This window comes from Lissotriton helveticus, chromosome 2_1, assembly GCF_964261635.1.
Source record: "Lissotriton helveticus chromosome 2_1, aLisHel1.1, whole genome shotgun sequence".
In the NCBI taxonomy this organism is placed as follows: Eukaryota; Metazoa; Chordata; class Amphibia; order Caudata; family Salamandridae; genus Lissotriton; species Lissotriton helveticus.
Window position 1 is genome coordinate 295,057,761 of NC_136059.1, and position 25,405 is coordinate 295,083,165.

General features: G+C 43.2%; 1 protein-coding gene across 3 annotated transcripts in view; it reads left to right on the forward strand.

Moving 5' to 3' along the window:
- WDR7 (WD repeat domain 7) overlaps positions 1–25,405 on the forward strand; it is a 1,349,682-nt gene that overhangs the window by 527,390 nt on the left and 796,887 nt on the right. For all 3 annotated transcript variants that reach the window (XM_078674853.1, XM_078674855.1, XM_078674854.1), the window contains one exon: positions 802–925. In XM_078674853.1, the coding sequence (XP_078530979.1) occupies positions 802–925 (124 nt within the window). The remainder of the gene's footprint in view (positions 1–801; positions 926–25,405) is intronic.

Consider the following 25,405-nt stretch of genomic DNA (forward strand, 5'->3'; position numbering starts at 1 on the left):
TCACATCCTGAACCCTCCCAACTCCTCCAGCTGCGCACACGAACCTCTCTGGCAAGGCATAGTTATATATATTTCAAGACGACCATTCCTCTGTTTAGGTGTGTTCTGCTCCTATCTTCCCTTCCACTCAGAAATGGGTATTTCTCCCTTACTCTTCCGCGCTGCCTTTAGCTGCCAACATTCCTTATATACCCAGCACTGATGTGGCCTTGTTAAGGGGTCTGTGTTGTACACTTGAGATAATGCATGTTGGTTTTAATGCCCTCCAGATGTATTGCACTATTGTGTAATCTTGAACCACTGCTATGAACGGATGCATACGCTTTTGACAGCTTTGGTCTTCATGTCTCCATTTTTCTGTTTGTATATAAAATGCCAATAAACAGATTTCAAACGCAAAAGAAGTCGTCAATCTGTGTTAACACCCAATGTTCCATGACTTTTGCATAGCTTCTAGCAGAATCCATACACACCTACAACATAGGTAGGGATGTTGTGGGAACACTGCAAATATAAATCAACTGCACAGTCTCCATATCCTTGATTTATGGAATAATGATCTTGTTGAAATGCTATTTAAATTGATTAAACAGACAAATTAACAGTTGAAAAAAAATCAGAATAATAACGTCAAGCAATTAACATGTTAATGTTTGCAACTTTATTTTAATGTCATTACATTCTAACAGATTTCCATTTTCGAGTAATTAAGCAAATGTTATAATGGAAATGGACATTTAACACTAAAAAAAAAAAAACACGTGAAATTTCCTAATTTGACATTGTATTCTGGTTTTGCAGGTCAGAGAAGCAGCTCAAGCTTTATTACTCGCAGAACTGCGGAGGATTGGTCAGACAGGGCGTAAAGAAACAATAGATTCCTGGGCTCCATACTTACCTCAGTATGTTGACAGTAATATGTCTCGTAAGTACATGTTTTCTTTTTATCTATTTTCTGAAATGTATCTTCCATTTTGCAAAGGGCACAAAAATTAGTTAACATTTATTCTCAGAGATAAAGAGCTTGACAAGGTGAACGTCGAGTGGGTCCACAGCCAGTCTTGTTTAGAATTACTGCAAAATGTTTGAGTCAAATATGAAAATCAGAACCATCACTCAATTTAATGAAGATTCTACGTTGTCATATCTTTCCAAGATCTTTAGGCTTCAGAAGGCTGGGTAAAATGTTGGGCACAACAAATACAATATAGAGAGACTTGACTGATTGTATATTAAGGTAATATTTTATGATAAATAATGTACTGGAGCTGCATGGAGATTTGCAGTGTTGAATATATATGTTCTAATGCAAATTTATTTTGCAGTTTACCTGTGGAGCTTTTGCATATAGTTTTGTTATTGTCTATTATCGGTGATTAGAGATGCTACTACTACTTTACTTCTGCTTGGTTAAATACAACTTCAGATAGACTTGGCTACAGTAAAATAAATATATGTGTTAAAATATGAGCCCAAAATAGTCTGTCCTCCTAAAATCGTAATCCGATAAAGCTCCACTGGCATATATTAGTTGTAATATAGGCTCCAAGATATAGCTCAAAAGGTGGATTATCTTCGGAGCTATATCTGGTATAGGTATAAGCCTGTAGTAATCATTGTGAATAGTTTCAAGTAGATTGAAACTGTTCCCAAAGTTAAAGGTAAACTGTTTTCTGATATGTTTTCACTCCTGAAAATGTATCCCCATAGATTTCTCTAACTTTAGTATTACTCCACCAATATCCTTTTTTTGAATTAATTACATGAAAATGAATATAGCCATGACTTCCATGTCCTTTGTTCTGTATTCATGTTAACCAAACACACAAAAGGTAATGGGAGGATGCTTGCAATAAGACTAACCACTGGCAATCATCGCTCGGATTAGCATTCCAACCTATCATTCTTTTGCTAATCATCCCGCCTCAGATTTAGCTATATGCAAATCAGTCTTGACTCTGCTGTAATATGAACAGTTCCGTCCATACTGCCAAGTCAGATACTCTCTGGACCAGAGCACAAGCAACCCAATGCGGGTTAAGCCCTGTTTGGATCTCTTCAGTCAGAGTACCTGGTCATACCCTTGGTATAGCCTTTATAGACTGGTGGATCCCTAAATCCAAGGATCCATGACTCCTTAGTAGATCTTCAACTGCTTTGTAGATCCCAAATCATGCAGTAAGTCCTTGAATCCCTCTGTAGCCTGCCACTCAGGTGGGGCATATAGTTCCAGCTTTTGGAGTGTCGGTATTGGGACACCATTGACTGTGCTGCTGTGTAGGGGTTGGGAGCGGGGTAAAAACTGGGCAGTGCATTTGATAGCTTGAGTCCTTGGCAGCATGTCTCTTGTCACACAGTGCAGATGGCATCCTGAGTGGCAGTGCCCTGAGCAAGGGCTGCAAGTAGCAGCCAATAATGCCCAGGCCAAAAAATGGATGTGGGGATGAGCACCTCCGATGAGCCATGTCAGCGTGTATGTGGATTTACAGAATGCTGTTGTTTTTTTAACACATCTCAGGTTTTCCTGCATTGCTTCAGTTGTGTGAAAATCCACTTAAGTCATGGAAATTGCAATTATTTCGGTGGAACACATGCTGCTCAGGCTGACAAAAATAATAGAGTATTTTGGATAGGTTGTTAAGTATATATTGTGGAACTTACTCAATATTGAGCACTTGTCTCCCAGTCAAAGGTATTACTGCAAAATTGCTGCGGTGTGCCATCTCCTTACCAGAATCACTGTGGGGATAACAAAATGGTGTCCACTTTTGGCTGTCCACTTCCAATTGATTGTCCTGAAGAAGACCCGCTATGACGCTGGTTCAAATAGCGCACAACTTGGGTCGAAATGCCAACGCTTTGTATCTAGTTCATGTCCTACAGCTTCCTCACCCCAAAAGCCAGGAATAAGAATGGCACTAGGCCACTTGGAAAGGCTTGAGAAATAAATTGTAAAAGGACAAACGCTTTTTGATTGATACAATACATGTTTGTAATTCATCCCAGTTGTATATATTGCACTCAGGACATTACCTTGTCACTCTTTTTCACTTACTCACAAAAGTCACTTGTTTGTTTGTGTTAGTGAAAATTCTCATGTGACAGCCATATATGAAAAAGATCAAGACATTACATCTCAACCACAGATTATTGGCCTTAATGGGTTTCTTACTATATATTAATTATGGGATGCTAAGAAATTGATTTATCCGACAGAACTATCTGTAGATTTAGTGTCCATACCCATGTTCTGAGGGACACAGGGCTACCCCATTACTGTTAATGGCCCTGCAATGAGCAGGCAACCCTCATATATGTCCACTGGAGCTCCAGTTCAATGTCATCCCATGCCAAATGATCCCACTGTTCGTCTGTGTCCACCATCGGGTGTTGCTTCGACTTCCTGTTGCAGTCAACAAAAACTCTGCCCCTCACATTTCCCATCACTTCGTCAGCTTAGAATGTCCACATGATGAAACGGTTTCCTTTTCGATTCTGCTAACTTGCAGTGCCAAGTCCCAAAGACAGATTTGCATGATGTCTGTAACTTGTGCCTGTCTCTGGATCACTGAGAAGAATCCTGTGTGGTATGCCTTGTGTTCTGCAACAAAAAGACGTGTCAGAACTGAAGAGCATGACACATCGCCTTGACTTCAATGGTGCAGTGTCGAGGAGAAGAGGACGCCCAGGACATTTTCGGTGAAGGTGATGGAGAGTGCCTGCAGCATCCAAGTGAGTCTGGCATGAAAATCCTTGGGGCGTTCTCATGAAAAACATGTAGACTTGGAGTAGGATGTCCAGACTGAAGGGTCTCTGCCAGGGCAACACCAGTTAACAAAGACCGCAGTGAGTAGCACTATCTCCCATCCCTCAGAGGCAACAGCCTCAAGCTCCCATGCCTCATCGGATGGGTCCGGACTGCCACTGCCTCTAGGCCATGGTTGGTACAAAAGGGGGTGGTGATGGATGGAGCATCTGAACCAATCAAACACTCACACCCAGTCAAAAGATCTGGGTTTGATCCATCACCGTTCTTTAGCCCACTCTGCCACCCCAGTTCAGACATGGCTATATGCAAATCAGTCTGACCCTGTGCCTCATGGGAACAGTCCAGCCCGAACCGCCAAGGCATGCCTTCCCTGGACAGGAAACAAGCTTCCGAGGACCGGTTTCTGGCATTACAGCCATCTTCAGCCCGGCTTGCTTGAATCCAGTGGCAAAGTGAGCAAGGGACTGACGTCTGAGCATACCCTGCCACACTTATGGCGGCCAAAGCGGTACAAAAGGGGGTGGTGATGGACGGAGCATCTGAACCAATCAAACACTCACACCCAGTCAAAAGATCTGGGTTTGATCCATCACCGTTCTTTAGCCCACTCTGCTACCCCAGTTCAGACATGGCTATATGCAAATCAGTCTGACCCTGTGCCTCATGGGAACAGTCCAGCCCGAACTGCCAAGCCATGCCTTCCCTGGACCGGAAACAAGCTTCCGAGGACCGGTTTCTGGCATTACAGCCGTCTTCAGCCCGGCTTGCTTGAATCCAGTGGCCAAGTGAGCAAGGGACTCACGTCTGAGCATACCCTGCCACACTTATGGCGGCCAAAGCGGTACAAAAGGGGGTGGTGATGGACGGAGCATCTGAACCAATCAAACACTCACACCCAGTCAAAAGATCTGGGTTTGATCCATCACCGTTCTTTAGCCCACTCTGCCACCCCAGTTCAGACATGGCTATATGCAAATCAGTCTGACCCTGTGCCTCATGGGAACAGTCCAGCCCGAACCGCCAAGCCATGCCTTCCCTGGACTGGAAACAAGCTTCTGTACATGTATTTATATAGCGTACATGTATTTATATAGCGCAAATCACCGACACGGTATCTAAGCGCTTGCTTAGGGAACCCGTCCTGGTATTCCCCTGTGAGATACCCCGGCAGGGTATCCACAAGGTGAAAGCCAGGCATCCCGCCGCGAGGGGCCGTAGGTGAGATTAAGCAAGCTATTGCCCAGAGTCGCAGAGTGTGACCCCGTGAGTCGAGTAGGCACCGGAGCGAGAATTATCGAGTCCGTGGAATTTTAGAGCCCGAGACCCGCCGAGGCGGGGAATCGAACCCTGGTCCACGGTCGATCTCAGCTTCCGGGTCTGCCGCCTCTAACCACTGAGCCACACTTCCACACTTATGGCGGCCAAAGCGGTACAAAAGCCATGTCTGAACTGGGGTGGCAGAGTGGGCTAAAGAACGGTGATGGATCAAACCCAGATCTTTTGACTTGGTGTGAGTGTTTGATTGGTTCAGATGCTCCGTCCATCACCACCCCCTTTTGTACCGCTTTGGCCGCCATAAGTGTGGCAGGGTATGCTCAGACGTGAGTCCCTTGCTCACTTTGCCACTGGATTCAAGCAAGCCGGGCTGAAGATGGCTGTAATGCCAGAAACCGGTCCTCGGAAACTTGTTTCCGGTCCAGGGAAGGCATGGCTTGGCAGTTCGGGCTGGACTGTTCCCATGAGGCACAGGGTCAGACTGATTTGCATATAGCCATGTCTGAACTAGGGTGGCAGAGTGGGCTAAAGAACGATGATGGATCAAACCCAGATCTTTTGACTGGGTGTGAATGTTTGATTGGTTCAGATGCTCCGTCCATCACCACCCCCTTTTGTACGGCTTTGGCCGCCATAAGTGTGGCAGGGTATGCTCAGACATGAGTCCCTTGCTCACTTTGCCACTGGATTCAAGCAAGCCGGGCTGAAGACGGCTGTAATGCCAGAAACCGGTCCTCGGAAGCTTGTTTCCGGTCCAGGGAAGGCATGGCTTGGCGGTTCGGCCTGGAGTGTTCCCATGAGGCACAGGGTCCGACTGATTTGCATATAGCCATGTCTGAACTGGGGTGGCAGAGTGGGCTAAAGAACAGTGATGGATCAAACCCAGATCTTTTGACTGGGTGTGAGTGCTTGATTGGTTCAGATGCTCCGTCCATCACCACCGCCTTTTGTACCGTCTAGGCCATTGTTGGCACCGGCCTACCGAACCAGACCCGATTCCTGCGATACCCATGACTCCATAGTCCGCTTTGAAGCCTCATCCCTCGACTCTGACTCCTGCTTCAGCTCCTCATCCAAAGACGCCCTCGCAGTCATACTCTGAGTCAAAATCTTCTGAGCCAGGATCCCCCTTTGGGCATTCTGGGCTCAGACCTTCTTCGGCACCTTCCAGGCCATCATCAGAGGAAAGTGAACAGCCCATCCTGCAGCGGCTTCAGGAATACCTTGATGCTGGGCAGCAGAGAATTCATATGAAACCGGTCAGGAACATGGCAAAGCCTGTCCAGCCACCCAAGGACCCCATCCTATACAAGAGGAGACTTTCTAGAAACCCTCTCTTCCATACAAAGGTCCCTCAAGTACCTGCTCATGTTGAAGCGCATGCTAAAACCTGCCAGATAAATTTTCAAGGAACCTGCGAAAGCTAGTGTCATCGCGCCCAGTTTGCTTAGTTTAAAGCTTCTCCCTCAGACCCCCCTACATTACAGATCAACCACACTCTGATTCAATCGTGGCTCCCCCTCCCCTACCCTTCCCTTCCCCCCTCCCCCTCCCTTCCCCCCTCCCACCAACAGGAGAGCAAAAATAGTTGCAACTGGCAAGCATTTTGCCAGTGCAATCTGCCACTCAGTGGGGCATTGCTAAGTCTATTGGCTTGCTCTCTCAGTATGATCAAGCCCATTGAGACCCAATGGAGGATCTTATAAAATACCTTCCAGAGCAATACTGCAAACTGGGACAGGTTTTGATAGCAGAGGGGAAGATAACCTCCAACGCCAATATTTGCTGCACTGTGGATGCTGCAGACACAGCTACACATTGCGTTAAATCTAGCGTCTTCCTAAGTCAACATGCATAGTTCTGTGTCTCTGATTTTAAACCAGAAGTAAATCAATACCCTCTTAATGTACTGTTCAACAGCAAGCATCTTTTCGGCCCACAGGTAGATGAAATGTTCCAGAAAATAAATAAAGATACTGACACAGCTTATGCCATGAGTGCACTGCAGATACCTAGTTCCTGAGGCTTCTTTCCCCACCCCCAGTACCATGGCACAGCCAAGACAGCTGCAACTCCGGAGACTTTCACCTCCTACAACAGCAGCAAATATCTTCATGGGGTTTCTACAAGAGTGGGAACAATGGTAGCGGTAAAGAGGCGGTTCCCAGAGGAGCTGCCACTCCAAAATAGCAAAGCTTTCCTTCTTCCCCCTGACCATCCAACCACCGGTCAGGGGAAGACTACAGGGGTTCCTACCTCTATATGAGGCAATTACCTCTGACCGGTGGGTTCTAGACATCATCCATGAGGGCTATCGTTTAGAACTTACCCAAACACCACCCAACATCCCTGCATGCAGACACAAGTTATCCATCGAACACCAACACCTGCTACAAGATGAGGTGCTTGCAATACTTGCCAAAGCGCAATAGAGCCAGTGCTGCCACTACATAGTGGCAGATGGGTGTACTCCCTGTACTTTTCGTTCCCAAGAAACATGGCGCCCCCAGGGCTGTACTCAACCTACGGCACCTCAACAGGTACATCCTGTTGGAACATTTCCACATGGTCACTCTTCAGGATGTCATCCCTCTGTTGCAACAAAGGGATTTCATGACCGCTCTCGGCTTGAAATACACCTACCTCCATATTTCCATCCCCTCCCCATCCAATAGAAGATTTATGTGGTGAGTGGACAAAATTATCAATTCAAGGTCCTGCTTTTCCGGGTTACAACCATTCCCAGAGTCTTCACCAAAGGTCTAGCCATGGTAGCAGCTCACCTCAGGAGGGGTGGCATCCATGTATTCCTTTACCTTGACGACTGACTGATCAAGAGCCTTCTACACAAGCTGGGCTTTATATTAAAAATAGCCAAATCTCACCTTCAGCCCCTCCAAGTACAACCATTCCTCTGGGCTACCCTAGACTCAGGGGTGGGGAAGACTTACCCAAGCCTAACAAGGGTCAAAGCTTTCCAAAAACTGCTGCCTCTTTTTCAGCCGGATTGTCAGGTAATGGTAAGAACAGTAATGCATTTGATAGGTATGATGGCATCCTGCATTACAATAGTACCACATGCAAGGTTGTTCAAGCGTCCCTTACAACGGGGTGTAGCAGCACAGTGGTCTCAAGCAGAGGGTCTTTCGGAGCATGTAGTATTGATTTGGGGTGGTACACATTGCTCTCTGAAGTGGTGAAATGCCAACATCACGTTTACAAGGACAGCCCATCTGGACCCAGTTCCATTAGAAGTTTTTTTGTGCCAACATCCCTGGCTCTTTGCTTTATGGCTTGTAATTGATTGAAGTCTCTAAGTGGGGCTTCTTGGACCTGATGGAAGGACGAGTTCTCAGAATCGTAACCTCTGTTAGCTCTGCAATCTCTATGACTGCCTTATGGTGAGAAATGGGCTTGAGAAGTGCTTTTGCTCCGACGTTGAGTCCCTTGCTCACTTTGCCACTGGATTCAAGCAAGCCTGGCTGAAGACGGCTGTAATGCCAGAAACCGGTCCTAGGAAGCTTGATTCCGGTCCAGGGAAGGTATGGCTTGGCAGTCCGGGCTGGACTGTTCCCATGAACATGGTCAGGCTGATTTGCATGAATGTCTGAACTGGGGTGGCAGAGTGGGCTAAAGAACGGTGATGGATTAAACCCAGATCTGTTGACTGGTGTGACTGATTGGTTCAGATGCTCCGTCCTTCACCACCCCCTTTTGTACCGCTTTGTTCAGGCCTTGGCAGGGATGGTTCGTTGGGTTTTCTGTCTAGTGGAGAGCGACGATGATTCACTAAGGGACTAAATATAGAAAGAAATTCTGGTTGACTTCAAGAATAACTCGCTAATCTGTAGAAAGTTTTCTTATGCTGTTGATAGACTTCAGCTAGATCCTAACCTGGCCCTTGCCGTAACAATACAGCAATTAAAAGCCAGTTTAAAACAAGTCATATGGTCTCTAAACTTCCGTATGGACAAGGAAGCATAACTTTAAAAAAGAGATTTTCGGAATATAGTAGATTCCCTTTTAGTAAATAAAGTACAGCTGTATGTTATTTGAAATTTGCCTCATTGGTTGAGACGTTTTTGGATTCTTTTAAGGAAGGGAATGCTCCCGCTTAATCCGGTTTGGCTAAATGGTGTGGTATTTCGGCTGGATATAACTTATGTCAAAATAGTATCCAAAATCTAAACCATGTTTTCTTTGTCTGCCTGAATTATTATTATGTCGTCGAAAGTGGCTTCGACCCATCTGTTTACATTTTATATTTTCTGCCTCAGACCCACTACAGTTACTTTATGAATCCTAATCAAATATTTTGCTATGGAGTTTGTAACTATTTTAAGTGTTTTTTAAAATCGTACTAAGGGTTTTCTGCTGAATGAAACCCACGAAGAAATTGCTTCCACATTTTGAATTTAGTTTTTCTTGTGTGTCCTGTGTTTCCACGCTGCTACCGAAGCTGGATGAGATATAAGTTATTTGCCTGTTGCTGTTTATATTTTAGGCCCAGATGCATGATAGTCACTTTATACACCTCCTAATGAAATATTTATTGATAGGTCTTTTAACTTTTTCTAGTGTTTTTAAAGATGTATTTATTTTATGGCTTCTATGATATGTGAGATTATCGCTGTGTTGCCGTCTATGTTCTTCAAAGATCCGATTGTAACTGTTTTCTAACATTTGTTTACTTTGAAAGTGTGTATTTTGGCTAATGTTTTATGTGGACCTCTTCGTAGTACATTATTATAAATAAAGTTGACTTGACTTGACCCAGTTCCGTAAGAGACCTTCCCTACAGAAGCCTCGCTCACCAGGTGGGGAGCACATCTCCAAGATCACACAATCCAGGTCTTGTGGACACTTGCACAACAGGGCCTCCACATTAACTACCTAGATTGCTGACTATTCAGTTTGCTCTTCAAGTATTTCTTCCATTCATTCACAAAAAGATGGTTTTAGTCTGCATGGGCAACACCAAAGCTATGTGTTACCTACAAAAGCAAGGGTGCACACACTCGCCCCAGCTGTCAGCTCTAGCACATAACACCTGTTAGTGGGCAAGTTATCACAAGGTGCAGTTGGTCATAGAGTACATTATGAATCTGGACAACAAATTGTACAACCTTTTCAGCAGGATGTATCAACAAGTCTACTGGTGGAATCCCACCCTCAGACTTTACTGATTTCCTATCAGCGGTGGGTTCCCTCACATAGGCCTGTTTGCCACAGGCAAAAAAGCAAAATGCCCATACTTTGCCGCCAGATTACCACACGCACTGTCCAAGGGCAATGCACTATGGATGAATTGGTCTGGGATATGTGCCTACGCTTTTCCGCCTCTCCCGTTCCTAACATTTGTAGTTCGCAAGCTGAGGCAGACGTCTCTCACCCTCCTCCGGGTAGCCTCAACCATGGTGTGCCAGCCTTAGTACTCCACTCTAGTGGAACTCTCCCTGGTTCCTCACGAGAAGCTTCCCAACAGGCCAGACCTTCTCACGCGATATCACTGGGTACTGGCACCTCAATCCGCAGCAGCTCAATCTTGTAATCTGGCTGCTGATGTGATATGGTTTGGTGATCTCAAACTATCTGATAAATATATGTCCATTCTTTACAAAGCACGCACACCTACTACCAGGGCCTGCTATGAAGCATTTTGTGCACTATTACCTTCCAAAACATATCAATCCTCTCACATCATCAGTACAAGACAATGTCTAGTATCTCCTTCACCGTCAACACTGACTTCTAGCCTACACCTCCATTTAGTTACATTTGGCTGCCGTGGCTGCTTCCCTATAAAATAGGCAGCACACTTCCTTCTTTAGGGTACCAGTTATTTAGGCCTTATGGAAGGGTTCAAGCTGGTTATTCCTCACCGGATGACCCCTGCTCCAGTATGGAACCTCAACATCTTCCTAACTAGGCTCTTAGGCCCTCCTTTTGAGCCACTTTACTCTTGCCTGCTTGAGTTTCATTCATAGAAGGTAGCCTTCCTTGTAGCAATTACTTCCCTGAGACGAGTCAGTGAAATACACACTCTCCCCTTAGAGGAACCTTTTTCCAAGTTCTATATAGGGTGGTCAACAGAACCAACATCAAATTTCTCCCAAAAGTGGTTACCACTCTTCATCTCATCTCATCTAAATCAAATCATTGTGTTGTCAGTTTTCTTTCCACATCCAGAGTCTGTAGCGGAACTCGTCTTGCATACCTTAGATGTCAAAAGGGCATTAATGTATTATGTGGATAGAACACAACTGTTTCATAAGATACAACAACTTTTTGTGGCCTACTCCGAGCCACACAAGGGGCAGGTTATTTCCAAAGCAGGAATTGCTTGTTTCCTTTTCAAGTGTCATGTTATGCCAAAGCTAAAGGCCCCTAATTGTCCCTCCAAGACCCCATTTCACTCGCAAAAGGTGCTTTGATGGCTTTCTTGGGGCATATACCACTAGCTGACATCTATAAGGCAGCTAATTGGTCCACTCCTCACATTTTTACAATGTGTGGATTTCCTGGCTAGACAGCAAGCTAGAGTTGGCTAGGCTGTATTATGCACACTGTTTCAATCTTCTGCAACAACCTTAGGCTAAGCCACCATTTTTTAGGTGGACTGCTTTGTAGCCTAATCACAGCAGGTGTGTCTACAGCTATACATGCCATGAGCGGAAAATGTTAGTTACCCTGTAAGCATCTGTGGCATGTAGTGCTGTAGATTCACAAGTGCCCACCCGCCTGAGGTCAGTTGCAAATACTGTTAGCTTTTAATTCTTTTTTTACTCCTGTATCTGTATGCCCCATCTTCGCCGCCTGTGAGAAAGAAAAACAATCTAACTTTGGAGCTGATAACCATGTGCATTGTCTACAATAGGTGGAGTCACCACAAAACCAAGTTTCACACATCCGAGCCCAACACTAGATGGCAAGAATGCTCACAGCATGTTAATCAGCAGCACTACATACCACAAACCGATGCTTACAGGGTAACATTTTCCTTACTCAACATTATCCTAAAATCGTTATAGTTCAGACATCCTCTTTTAAAACACAAACCGGTGTTTATTTGTGATGTTCATTTAATAAATACTCTAAAAGTCTGCATTCATTTAAGTGAATTGTTTTGCTTGTGTCTAGCTCTTGGAATGATAGAATCTGCTTGCTTCTTGGCCTAGTACGACCACTAGATATAAATATAGATATAAAGCAAGATAAGCCTACAAAATCCACCTAATCATTTGAAAGTAACCCAGATGGCTGTTGGATGGTTTGAAGGCTCCCACCGATATTTTCCAAACAGGAATGGGAGATTGTGCTTAGAAGACACACTTGGTTGTGAACTACAGGATTCTCCCAGGCCATGCAATTGAACTATTGGATTTGCAATTTCAAACAGAGTGTATTTTACAAGAACAAAGCCGTCCAATTGCTTTAATAGCGTGGGACCTGTGTCCTTTCATTAGAAACTATTTCTCACCAGTTACCAAAAAACAGCCAAGTAAAAAAAAAAACATACCTATGCCACTAGTCACTACTAAAGCCATCGCAGTGGAGCAGTATTTAATCTTCTTTTGTATGACACAGTTTCCCTCTGATAGTTCCTCCTGTGTGGGACTAATAGGTTTGTGAGGCGTTTGGACAAAAGAACTTCAGCCAGTATATCATTCAGATCAGAAGATCAGGTTTCTACCTACCGTTTCAGAAAACTCCACCCCACTATCCCACCCATTTTTCCCCTCTCTGATATTTCCATATTCTGCTCCTTTTGTTAAAAAGGTGCTATTTGAAATGTTCTCTTCAAACACTGCAGGAACAGTTTTTGTGCAAGATAAATTATTTTTCTCACGGTCCGCTGCAATGTTCACTGGGTCGCTGCAAGAGCTGATTTTTGTAGCTCACGTTTTGGAAAACTCCCTCAATAGATTTGTTTGCAAGTAACTCAGGATTTCTTTCGTCGTTTCACTGTAGAGTTGGATGTAAAGCGCTATTATAGTAAGTTGTCAAATTGATGTTGTAGACTATAATTTTATGGCAAACACAAAAGAATTATGGTACAATAAGGCTTTAGTCTTCAACAGGATTGCAAACTCTTCTTTGGGTACTGGAAGCTGTTGGATGAAGTAGAAGATGGTGGAGCCTTGTAGGTGCAGCATCAGTAAGGGTGGATAGAGAAGTTAAAAGTATGAAACTGTAGGCAGGAGATATTAATGAGCATGTTTAAGAAGAGTTTTGTGCACCTCCTTCTGAGAAGAGGCAGTCTGCTTGAAGTTTGTCCACTGCAGTGTCTAACCTTTGTGTTGAGCAGATCCATTCAATGTTTCCATCAGCCGTTCTACAGCTTCTGGGTGAGAACTTCCTTCTCCACACTTCAAGACGTAGGCATGGGCTTTCCTTCTGCTCCGGGGTGGAAACCTGTGCCTTCAGCTATCGATCTTGGCCCCCCTCTTAAAGTGGGTGGTACGTTCCATGTCAAGGGATGTTCTAGAGGATTGACACTGTCTACCTTTATTGTCAGAACCATTGCCCCACCACAGATGTGCTTCCACTTACTCCGGATATGCAACATTGTGTTGTTTTTTTAGCAAAATGGTGGGATCTGGAGATTTTAACATTTTCAAAGATTTTATTGACCGTTTGTAGTTGGGAAATTGGCTGAATCTGGTATGCTAGTAGAACTGCAAATGGATGCCTGGTAAACAGTAAAGATAAACATGTAGCAGGTGCACTGAAAAAGCATTGCGCTTGCCTTAATAACCTCATACAGTGCAACCCATTCTAGGTACTTTTGTTACACTTACGACAGAGTCTGCCGGGGTCTCCATTACTCAGGAACATTGAAGTAGGTCCAGTAATCTGCAAAAAACCTTTGATTGACTTGCATTATGGTGATGGAGACTGTTCTGTACTTGAGTTTGGTTTGTGTTATCTGTCTGCTTTTGCATCTTCTATTTCTTGGGCATAAATGATTTAGTAGTGAATTGATAAATGGCTCACAAAGAAAGCAATGGTAACCATATTGTTTACCTGGTCCATTAGTATGCTTTCTTCTAACTGTTGTTTTTTCCTTCAGGTAAGTGGGGTTTCGGTGCCACTCACTGCAATCGGTCATTTAAGGTGGGTGGGTTTTCTCTGGTCCTTCCTTAGCCTTGGTTGTAACGCCTCCTATGACAGGTGCTCTGGGATCTTGTTCCTTTGGCACAGTGATGTGGCATGTCCTCTTTGGGGTTCAGTTTCAGCACCTCATGTTCTGAGTTCTCAGTAAACCTATCTCTTGCATGTTTTTTCTCATCAAAGTCTGTTTGGTTTCAGCTGCAAAAAAGAGTACTTCGCAGTTACTTACCGATAATCATCTTGCCTCTAGTCCAGCTCTTCAATGTCCGTGTATATGCTGCTTTCCTGCCTTCCGATTTGGGAGCTCTCAGGCTGGGTCTACCGGTTGCTTTCTTTTTGAAGTGTCTCGGAAAGTGTGGTGGGTTGGTGGGTGTGGACTCCTTTTATAAGGGCCCATGGAAGAAAACGAAGAGTATGTTAAAAGGTGTTAGGATGCCTGTTTTGTGGTGTAGGTGCACTGCACGAGTTATTGCTCGTAGATGGAAGAGTTGGACTTGGAGTAGTGATGATTGCCAGCTGGCAGTTGTGATTTTAATACGTTTGCTTTATTAAATAGCTTTCAGCCCTCTAAATAAATCCACTCAAGGGCATTACAATGGTAGGCTGAAAATCCTTGATGATATTCCAAAATATTTCTATTCTCTTACGAAATGTAGTGGGTATGAAGCAACAGAATTGTAAAAGAACTGAAAATAAAACTAAGAAATGAGGTTGGGGTGTCCACAGATCACTTAAGTTAGCATAACATACAGAGTGCATATGGAAATGCAGGGCAGTTCCTAAGAGGATTGCCTCCCCTTCATTCGTAGAATAACACACTTAACAATAAAAGTCTATAGTGCCTTCATTGCCAAGCCACAAAATCACTCACATGAGTAGGAATCATACAGTTCCACTAACCTAATAATCTGAGATAGCAACCTATTTACATTTACAGAAAACGCGTGGCCTTTCACCCCGTCAAATCCGTCCCGCAGTGGAACTTGATCAGTAAAGTTTATGAGTTTAAGACCGATAGTTGCCAATATATGGAGGAGAAACACATTGCTGGCAAAACTACAAAGAAAAGTGACTCTACTTCTAAAAGGGTTGTGTCAAAGCTTTTGACCGGATCAACTGGATGTATAATTATTGATGGTCCTGTGGATTGTTAATCAGAAGGAAAACTGTGAGATGGTGGTGTTGGCTAATGCATGCCCTCTGTCAGCTGGATTTGTACCTTAGAATTCTGAATCTAGGTTTTAGAAACATGGCGATGGCCACCCTAAATAGAAGTCTCATTTCACAGGAGAAAAAAAGGCCTCAAGTGTAAACTAAATAAGTTGTTTGGAGCTATTTGCATATCGAGCTGGATGGACACATATGTTTATATCCTGCCTAAGTAGCCTTGAAGACAACGAAAAGTTTAATACCAAAACGTTTGTTTCTTTAGACTCTGTCCTCGACCATAATTGGCTTTTTGATCATTTTATGAGGAGCGTTGTTTTGTTCACAGACAGAACCACAGAACACTGGATTCCTAACATCCCTAAACAGTAGCTTCTATTTCTAGGTAGGTGGACAAATAATCAGAAAACAATTTGGAGACTTATGACAACAGTCTGGCTCTGGAGCAGGGAAGCAAAATAGGATTTAACTAAATATCACCTTCAATGCTTTAAACATGCCCCCTCCAGGCCATAGCACCGCATAGTATCCTGGCAGGCAGCACGCACACTGCTGACAGGCTGCCAAGCACTCAGACATGCTACCCTCAGCAGATCTTGTACTGCACAGAGAAGTTTTAAGGCATGGGCAAAGTGGGCTTTGGCCCAGTGCCCCAGCATTTAAGGGGGCCCTGATTGGCTTTCAGAGAGTCTTGATAATTAGGCACAACCCTTCCCGCAACTTGCGCTCAGTCCATCTTGCCCTTCTTTACACCCCCTCTTTCAGACGGAAGCGCACAGGTGGCTGTCGATTTGCGACACTTGCCCCAGGCCTGTGGAACTCCTTTCCTCTTGAGATCCGGACCTGCCCAGACCTCATGAAATTCAGAAGAGCACTTAAGACCTGGCTCTATAAGCAAGCATATCCCTAAAACTAAGCACACAACTAAAGCCCTCCGGATCCTGCTCCTTGTCTTCTCTACAGCGCCATGAAACCAATCGGTGTTAGTGCGCTCTATAAGTTCCTTTAACATTAACATTAACAGTCTTGCCCTGATGAGCTTTAATAATTCTTAAACAGGTGGTTTTAAATACCGTTTTCCTTTAGTTTATTTTTAATATGGGTGATGTGTGAGAATCTGGTACAGACATCTTGAAGAATAACGAGTTTGTTTCATACAACGTCAACAAAAAAAATTCTTTAGATCAAAACAGGAGCTCACATATGAGAAATGGGAGGGAATCACAGGGACTATTTGCAGGAATGCTAGTGAGCTACTGCTATGTTACAATACTGAAAACACACATCACTATTACTGAATATTAGATCTAAACAATTTAAGAGTTTGAACAAGTGTGTATGTGCACACTCCGGGACCTGGCTAAAGAGGGCGTCAAATAGCCGAAACTAGATCATAAATTCATTGCTGTTCTGAACAATGGCCCCCAAAATACGCTTGGCCCAGGGCCCCTAAAATCCTTAAATGCCTCTGCCTGCATGGAACCATTGGGAAGGGAATGCTTGGCTAACCGGTGGAGCAAATAGGATTTTATCAGATCATACAGACAGGGCTGGTAATCACAGCATTCAGTTGCAAGCTCCGGAGCCCAATAGGTCAGTGTAGTTAATTGATACCTTGACTGAGTTTCCTTTATTTGACGCCATTATTGTTGTTGCCCTCTGGAAAATAGTCCTCTCACAAGGTGCTCCCTCAATGCTGGTCTACATTTCCGTGAAATTGCTCAATAAATTGAAGGCTCTTATTAAATATGGTTTCAGCCTGAGTGAAATAATCTAATATTGCTAAACAAGAGTTGTTCTTATCACCCTTCATTAAATAATCCTTTCTCTCCTCAGTGTTTTTTAGTTTCATGATTTATAAAATTGCATGGTTTCATTGAAATCTTTGAGAAATAATAATTGTAAGAGAGTATAATTCCTTTAAAAGAAAGGGTAAAAATATCCATCTTGTTTTTTTTTAAAATTCATTAATATAATTTCAGTTCATACGATCATACACAGATATATTCTAAAATCTGTCCTTTGGAATACAAACTTTAGTTACATGTGTTCACTTTTCTATTCCTTGCCTACATAATCAACATCCTGTGCTCCTTAACTTAACATTTCTAACATACTTACCAGTGCATCAAACAAGATTTTCAGTACTTTCCAGTTGAATGGTTGGATGAGTACTACAGTTCATTCACACTTCATACACTTTATGACCTTCTATGGCACCGATTGATATCACAGTAGTTTCAGGACTCTGCTGTTTGCAATGACAGAACGGGAGCCTTGCGGTTCCGCCATGTCATTGTAAACTCTGCTTTGCTTCATTGAAGCAAGAGCAGGGAAACCTGCTCTCGCGTCAATTAATCAAAGCAGAATTGCTTTTCCACATGGGTAGTTCCCCATGTGGAAAAGCAATGCCGACTCCCGCAGGACGCGTGGGGGGATTGGGAACCCCCCCCATGGTCCCCAACGGATAGGGCCGGCCTTGGGGAATGGGGTCCCCAGGGCCATAAATGGCCTGAGGAGGGGGGCCATGCAGCCCCCTCCAATAATTACATTTTTTTTAAATGGCCATGCCCTGGGGGATGGGGTCCCCAGGGCCGATTAATGCCTAAGGAGGGGGCCACGCGGCCCCCTTCCAAATTTGTTTTTTTTTAAGTTGGGGGATTAAGTCCCCTTGAATCCTGAGTGTCCAGGTGTTGCAACTAGCCCACCAGGTACCTCCAATAAGCGCCACAGAGCTGCGTTGCAGAGTTTTGCCAAAAGGGGCACGGCTTCTGAGCACCTCTCTGCAATGCAGCTCCCCGGCGCATACTGGAGGTACCTGGTAGGCTAGTTAGCCCCCAGGGAATCTCGGGATTGAAGAGGAATCAATTCCCCAACTTAAAACGCGCCACCGGGCATGTTAGCACACATTTCACCTCAGGCCCCGCCCCCTTCCTTGACCATTGTGCAAACACACCCCCTGGCAAGTTGTAAGTTGGGGAATTAATTCCCCTTCAATACTGAGGGTCCCTGAGGGCCAACTAGCCCACCAGCGACCTCCGTTATGCGCCATGGAGCTGCGTTGCAGTGAGGTGTTTAGAGGCCATGCCCCTTTTTACACCTCTCTACAACGCAGTTCTGTGGCACTTACTGGAGACACCTGGTGGGCTAGTTGTACCCGAGGGACACCCAGGATTCAAGGGGACTTAATCTCCCAACTTAAAACGGCCACAGGGCGTGTTTGCACACGTCACCTCGGGCACCCCCTCCCTTCACCAGTGTGCAAACTTGCACTGTGGCGCTTTTTAAGAGGTAGTTTTAATCCCCCAGCCCTATTATGTACTAGGGGCTTACAGAGGAGGTCATGCTAAGCATAGGGTTCCCTAGTGTATATAGGAGTTTTCACAGTATTCTAAGTGTCTTTTAGCATACCACTGGCTCTAGACCTGGTTAGTCAGAGTCAGTTAACACCATTACCCGTCTGAAAAAGTTGTGGGCACAGGATGACTTTGTAACAAGGCCTCTTTCTGCTCGTCTGTTGGTTCTTTCTGCACATGTCTTGCTTCTTCCTGCACTTTGTCTTTGAGGACTTCTGTTGCTTCTTTCTGCATTTCTTTCGCTTCTTTCTGTACGTTGTTTCTTCTTTCTTCACATGTCCTACCTCTGTAGGCATAGTTAGAAACTAGCATTTAAAAACCTTAGAAATTCACTTAAGAAATCATAGGTTTCAGGCACGTTATAGTTCGGAGTTAGCATTTAAAAAATCTTTGAAATTCACTGAAAAAACCATAGGTTTCAGGCACGTTATACTTCGAAATTAGCATTTAAAAAACCTTAGAAATTCACTGAGAAAACCATAGGTTTGAGGGGCGTTATAGTTAGTTGGACATTTCACTCGTACAAAACCATAGAAATTCCCCCGTTATAGTTAGTTCAGCTAACTATAACTCGCGCGCCCGCAGTGCACTGCTGATGACGTCACATATTGCATCACTCATGACATGGTCAGTGACATCACTCATGACATCACTGATGACATCTCAAATGACATCACTGATGACATCACTGATGACATCATCCTTGTGATAGAGTGGCAGACCTTCTCTCACCCTAATATAACCTTTGATACACACACTCAAAAATACAAACTAACATTTTCAAAACAATGGACATACCAATACCAGTTAGAATACACCTGTTCAGTAATTCCAAGATCTACACACACATCCACTCATTCACCAACAGTCCCTATACAGTCACTCATACATGTACTCACTCATGTACTCATATACCTATACATCCTGTTACACACCGCCACTCATCCATAGAGTTACTCACACACAGTCACGCATGCAAACAAAATATCAAACATCCATTTACTTGCATATACAGTTATACACACACTACCACACTTACTTCTACAGAAACCTACACATATTTACTCTCTTAAACAATCACTTATAGAAACACCTACTTATTTGTACAGGAACTCTTCCAATCTCTCACTCTCACATATACTCACTTATATACACCAATACTCGCATATACTAGTTTAAAACATATGTAGTTACTCATAAAGACAGTATTGAGACAGTCATTCACTCACTAACACACCCATACACACACTCATCCACCTATACAGTCCTGCACACATGTTGTCTTTAACACACACAAACAGTGAGTCACTCATTCATGCATCTATGCACCAAGTAATACCCCCCAACGAACCATACACTCAGACACTCATACTGATACTCAGAATACCAACTAATAACCCATGTAGACACTCATGTAGCTACTCACCAACCCATGCAGCCACTTATACACAAAGTGAGAGATTGATACAGATATTTACATATTTAAACATTACTCACTAATTCATGTATTCACTAAGATGCACTTAATCAGTCAGTTATACAATCAATTTTACAACAAAAAAAATCCATTTAGACACTTATATACCCATTTATTCTTCCTATCGACCTTGAGATATACATATATTAAACATATTTAATTTTCAGAAAAACACACATTCACTAAATGATGTAATATGTGACGTCATCAGCAGTGCATTGCGGGCGCACGAGTTATAGTTAGCTGTACTAACTATAACGGGGGAATTTCTACGGTTTTGTACGAGTGAAATGTCCAACTAACTATAGCGCCCCTGAAACCTATGGTTTTTTCAGTGAATACATATATATATGTAACAAGTGAGATAAGGGCTGCAACCCACTTGGGGGTAATGATACACTATGAGTCCCAGCATGCATCTTGACGATATACCTGATGTGGTGTCATGAAAATAAAAGAGGGTATTTACTGGTGGTGCGCTGTTTGCTGGCACTTATTCCAATACTGTCCATGAGGAAGGGCGCCATGCCCGAAACGCGTAGGACAGCGCTGATTTTAATGAGGACTGTGGGTGCATGGGCTGCTCCTGGTGTTTGGCGATACTTACCTGCATGTGCTAGGCCAACTGAGGGGCAACTCTTTTTTTTATATATCTATTTATATATATATATCTATATCTATATCAGTGTTGTTTTTAAATGGGTAGCATTCCACATTGAAGTAGGGATGTCTTGATTCTGGTATGTTTCTTGTCTGGCCTTAGAATCTTGTTTACTGCTGCCCTTCCATTGCCTTCTGGTATTTGTCTACCTGCTTGTATAATGGAGAACAAACTACAAGTTACAGAATTTAATGAAAAAAATAATGACGGGATAGGTCACTTGCTTGCAGTTGAAAAACGTAAAATGCCATGATTATTTTGTCATGTATTCCTTAGCGCTGACTGGTTCGGGGGGGGGGGGTAGGGGGTGCATTCAGAAATGAGACTGCCGTCCAGTGCCAGGTCCTGTGTGGCACTAGCGGCACTGCTCATATTCTGGGGAATGACTCTTGAAAAACTTATCAAAAAGAGGGTGGCGAGTGAGAGGATATGCTAGGTTCGTCCTCCACAACAAGTATTACATCAGAAACTGAGAAACCAGTTATGTTAAAGAGACTAACTTTCCACTAGAGAATACAAAGTTTTCTTATAAATCCCTCACTCACCAGTGTTACCCTTGGTGACGTGCTTCATCATCGGGTCCATCCCATCCCGCTGCTGAGCGGGCGTGCTACAACCTACAGACTACGCAGGAGCCCTTACAAACTATACAATGATAAAGGAGAAAGTGTTTAAAAATAGGAGGGGGGGGGTCTGTGCTTTAGTATATCTTAAAACTACCTGGCTAGTAGGTGTATCCTATTTATTCTGGCCCCTAGTCGGTATGATTAAAAAGAGGGGATAGGAAAAGATGATTTTATGTGTATTGATAAACATAAGCATTTGTCATTCATTTAAGCTGTGGAGCAGCAGTATTTCATTCACTGTACTTAAAGATGGTCTCCGCAAGTTAAGTGCAGTAATGAATGCAAGCGCCTTAATTACGTCCAGTGCTCTAAAAGGAGGTCCAGTGCTAAGCGCTGTCACGAAAACTACTGGAATTAGACGTTGTCTCCGTCCAGGTGCGTGCAACAATAATGGTAATATCCGAACAGGATTATTGGGCTGGCTGCACAGAAAATCTGTCATTCTAGGCAAATGAATTCCTCTCCCTTGGTCTGAAAATGGCTGCGAGATGCATTAGTGGTTTCCCTCCCCCAGCAAAGACGCTCGGTTCTCTGTGGTTCCCGAAGTTTACGCTACATACGTACGAGTACATAACATAAATTACAATAGGAAATGCTCCAATTGAACGGGTTTGGGCCTAAGCAAGTTTTATATAGAACTCTGTTTTTTGTCCAATTGCACACTCCTGTCAGTGTACTATATTCGTATCGCATAAATGACCCACATAAGAGAACACCCGAACAGAAAATCATCATTGGAGATTTTTAACGCAGAGAAAACATTTTTATATTAGCATTCTTTGCCATTCTTGAGGTCAGTCCGTTTCCAGATGGAACACTCTGGCGGTGCTTAACCCTTGATGACACAGCCTGGCTGCTATAGCAACTAGGAAAGGCCACTAATTCCTTTTTCTTGGAGTGATGTTGAGTGACCCGTCTCAGATGTAAGGTCACTAACACAATTATTAATGCATTATGAAGCCCTCGTTGTTTGGCGAATCCCGTATGAAATAATGCGATTTTTCAGATATTGGTCATTGACGTTTCCGTCTTTGTCTTGGGGTAGTATCTGTGTACTGTGAAGTATTTCAGTCCTTCGGAGTGACTTTTGATATCATGTTTGACTGAAATGCATCTGGGCACACAGCAGCCAGCCCTTTGTTCCATGTTTTTAGTCTCTCGCTTTTAATCTCCTTTGTGTTCAGGTCACTCATGTCAGGAACTCTTTTCTCAGAATGGAAGTGATCGGATTTCTGAACGGTCTTAAGTGGTCGACATTATACCAATAAAATGACTCATTTTTGGTTATTAGAAAGTATGAATGAGGGATGGGCTTCTGATGCGCATCAGCTCAACTGGTTATGCAGCTGCACAGGTCTGATGATCAGTCGCTCAGAGCACAATCAATTGCAACACAAACTAATGGAAGTCAAATGGTCTGTAAATAATAAAGCGGACTGGTAAACTTCTTAAGCACGAAGAAAGCAAGCCAAACCCAGTGCTCTCTCTCTTCCTCCTTCATGCATCTGTCCAGTGGAAGGGAAGTGCGGAGGCTTGGAGTGCATCTGATGGTCGCTTGGAAGTGGATGTGGCCTAGGAAGCACAGGACTCAAAAAATAAAATAACCTGAATTGTGCGAAATTTAACGACTCATTCCCATGCTTGTCTGTAATAGCCTGTGGCTGCCATGTTTTTCTGCTCACACAAGCTTTGTTTAGTGGGCGTGCCCACCTCCAGATGTAGATTTTGAAAATTAGATGGAGGTGCTGAATTTGAATATTATTGTTACTTTGAACTCAGCTGTGAACTTGCTGGTATTCTTGGTGACAATTAAGTCGTGAATCTGTCTGTGTATCTTCCCTTTTTTCTGGAAGCTTTCCTCCATTTTCTGGTAGAGGAGATCACCTTATGCTTTCTGTGAGTCTCAGATTTCTATTTTTGCAACAAATAATATACACACTCAACCAGTTGGGAGGACTCTGTGAAATGGTCCTAAACAGGTGGCGTTGTTGCAGTTGACAGAACAGATGGCGATCATGGTGATTTCATATCATAAGGAAGTTATAATTTTTTTGTCCGTATATGAGCAAAAACGTGTTGTAAGATACGTAGTTTGGTCCATTTTCTTCAAACGTTTTGTGTGCATATGGAGATCCCCGCTGAACCTTGAAATAAAGTGGACAAGCGTGCTTACTCTGCTCATCACTCTGCTGTCGGGTGGCTTCTATCACAACATTTTAAAGGACTGTTTCCAAATCTAGCCGTGATATCATTCAAAGGAAGGAACATCGAGGGCGCCGTGGTTGTAATAGGGAAGGAGACACACACTAGGAAGCATTTTTTAATGGGCTGATTGTTGTTTTTTCACTGCATGGCCCTCGATTTCTGGATTGCTGAAGTACTCTTTGGGCCATAACAGGTGCTTTGGGACTTATTCTTTCCCTGCATATTTGATCACTGTTATGATAGTGCTTATGCATATTTGTGGGTGTGAATGAGATGCTCCCTTTTGCTCCAGGCTTGTTTGCCACCGCACCAGTCTCCTGAGGTCAGTGCTGGTATATTTTCTATAACTATGATTGTTTGTGTCTCGCAGTGATTCCCTGACAAAAATAATATGTAAGTGTTGTATATTTTTCCATGGCTTATTTTTGATAGCTATAAACGATGGGTTTCATTTCATAGCCAAATGTATAAATGTTTACAAATTATTATATTGAGCTTTTATTACAATTTTATTTACTATGCAGTTTTTTATAGCTCAAAGAAAGATAAACAATCCATTAGGGCATTTTACAGAGCAGTAGATACGAAATTACAGGAAATCCTAAAGGAAAGACGGACAGAAATATGTAAAAATTAAAACAAAGTATGGCTTAACATCCAGGAAACTATAAGCTGAGAGGATGGCTAGTGCACTCGAAGCTCGTTGCTGACAAATGTGGTGTTCTGGAAAACACGAGTTTGAATCTTGCCACGATAGACCAGACTTCCATTTTTCTGAGTTGAGTAAACTGACTACCGGAAATTGGGAATGGGTTTGATTTGTTATTTGGAGCGCTTGGAAACTGCAGTATTTAATGTTGTATAAAAACAAATCATGACTATTGGTATTAATATTATTATTATTGTTGTTTGGTTGTTGCTATATTGCTGTAGCAAAACTGGTTCCAGACCTATCTACAGAGACCATTGTAACATGATGAAAAAAGGAGTAATATTGCCAGTTTTCTGCTCCTTATGGTAAGTCTAGTAGCTCCGCCCTGAAGGTTGCTTTGAAAGGTGCAGGGTATAGTTTTGATGCACCTTTCAGAAGGAATAGTCCAGCCAGGATTTGCCAAGAGTTCGGCTGTCAGCGAAACATAATATATTAGCTATATTCAGCTGAAATTCTGTATTACTAGATTGAGCTGCAGATGTTCTTGGGCCATGCACTACTGAAGACTCAAAGTAGTTTGTGGAGAAATGTCATTATGGGAAGAGAGGTAAAGCAGAGTATCATCAACAAAGGATGGCAGAATCTACCTAAAGTATCCGGAAGTGACCCGTGGGGTTCAACGGAAAGATTTAATAGAGTGGGATGCAAGGATAGCGCAATGTTTTACAACTTGAGACGGGACCATTTCCAGTTTTTTAAATGTTTGATTCCTTAGATTGGTGTCAATAAAGTAGTTTATTATCTAGCATTATACAATATTTTTTTATTTCAATAAAGGTGTTTTGGTTCAGTGTGTAGAAAACGCTGTGGATAGATGCAGGGTGAAAAGTAGGCATGATTTAACACAATCTGGAATATGTAGTGATTATCAACGATTTTTGACGTAGTTGTCTGAGTGTTACAGCTCCATCTAAAAACCTGGCTTATGGTCATGTTAAATATTAACTAAGCAACTCTCAATAATTTTCCCTAGAATCAGAAAGGCCGTAATAGTATTGAATTTGTTTATATCTGAGTTTTGTAGTTTTGTAGTTTTTGTAGTT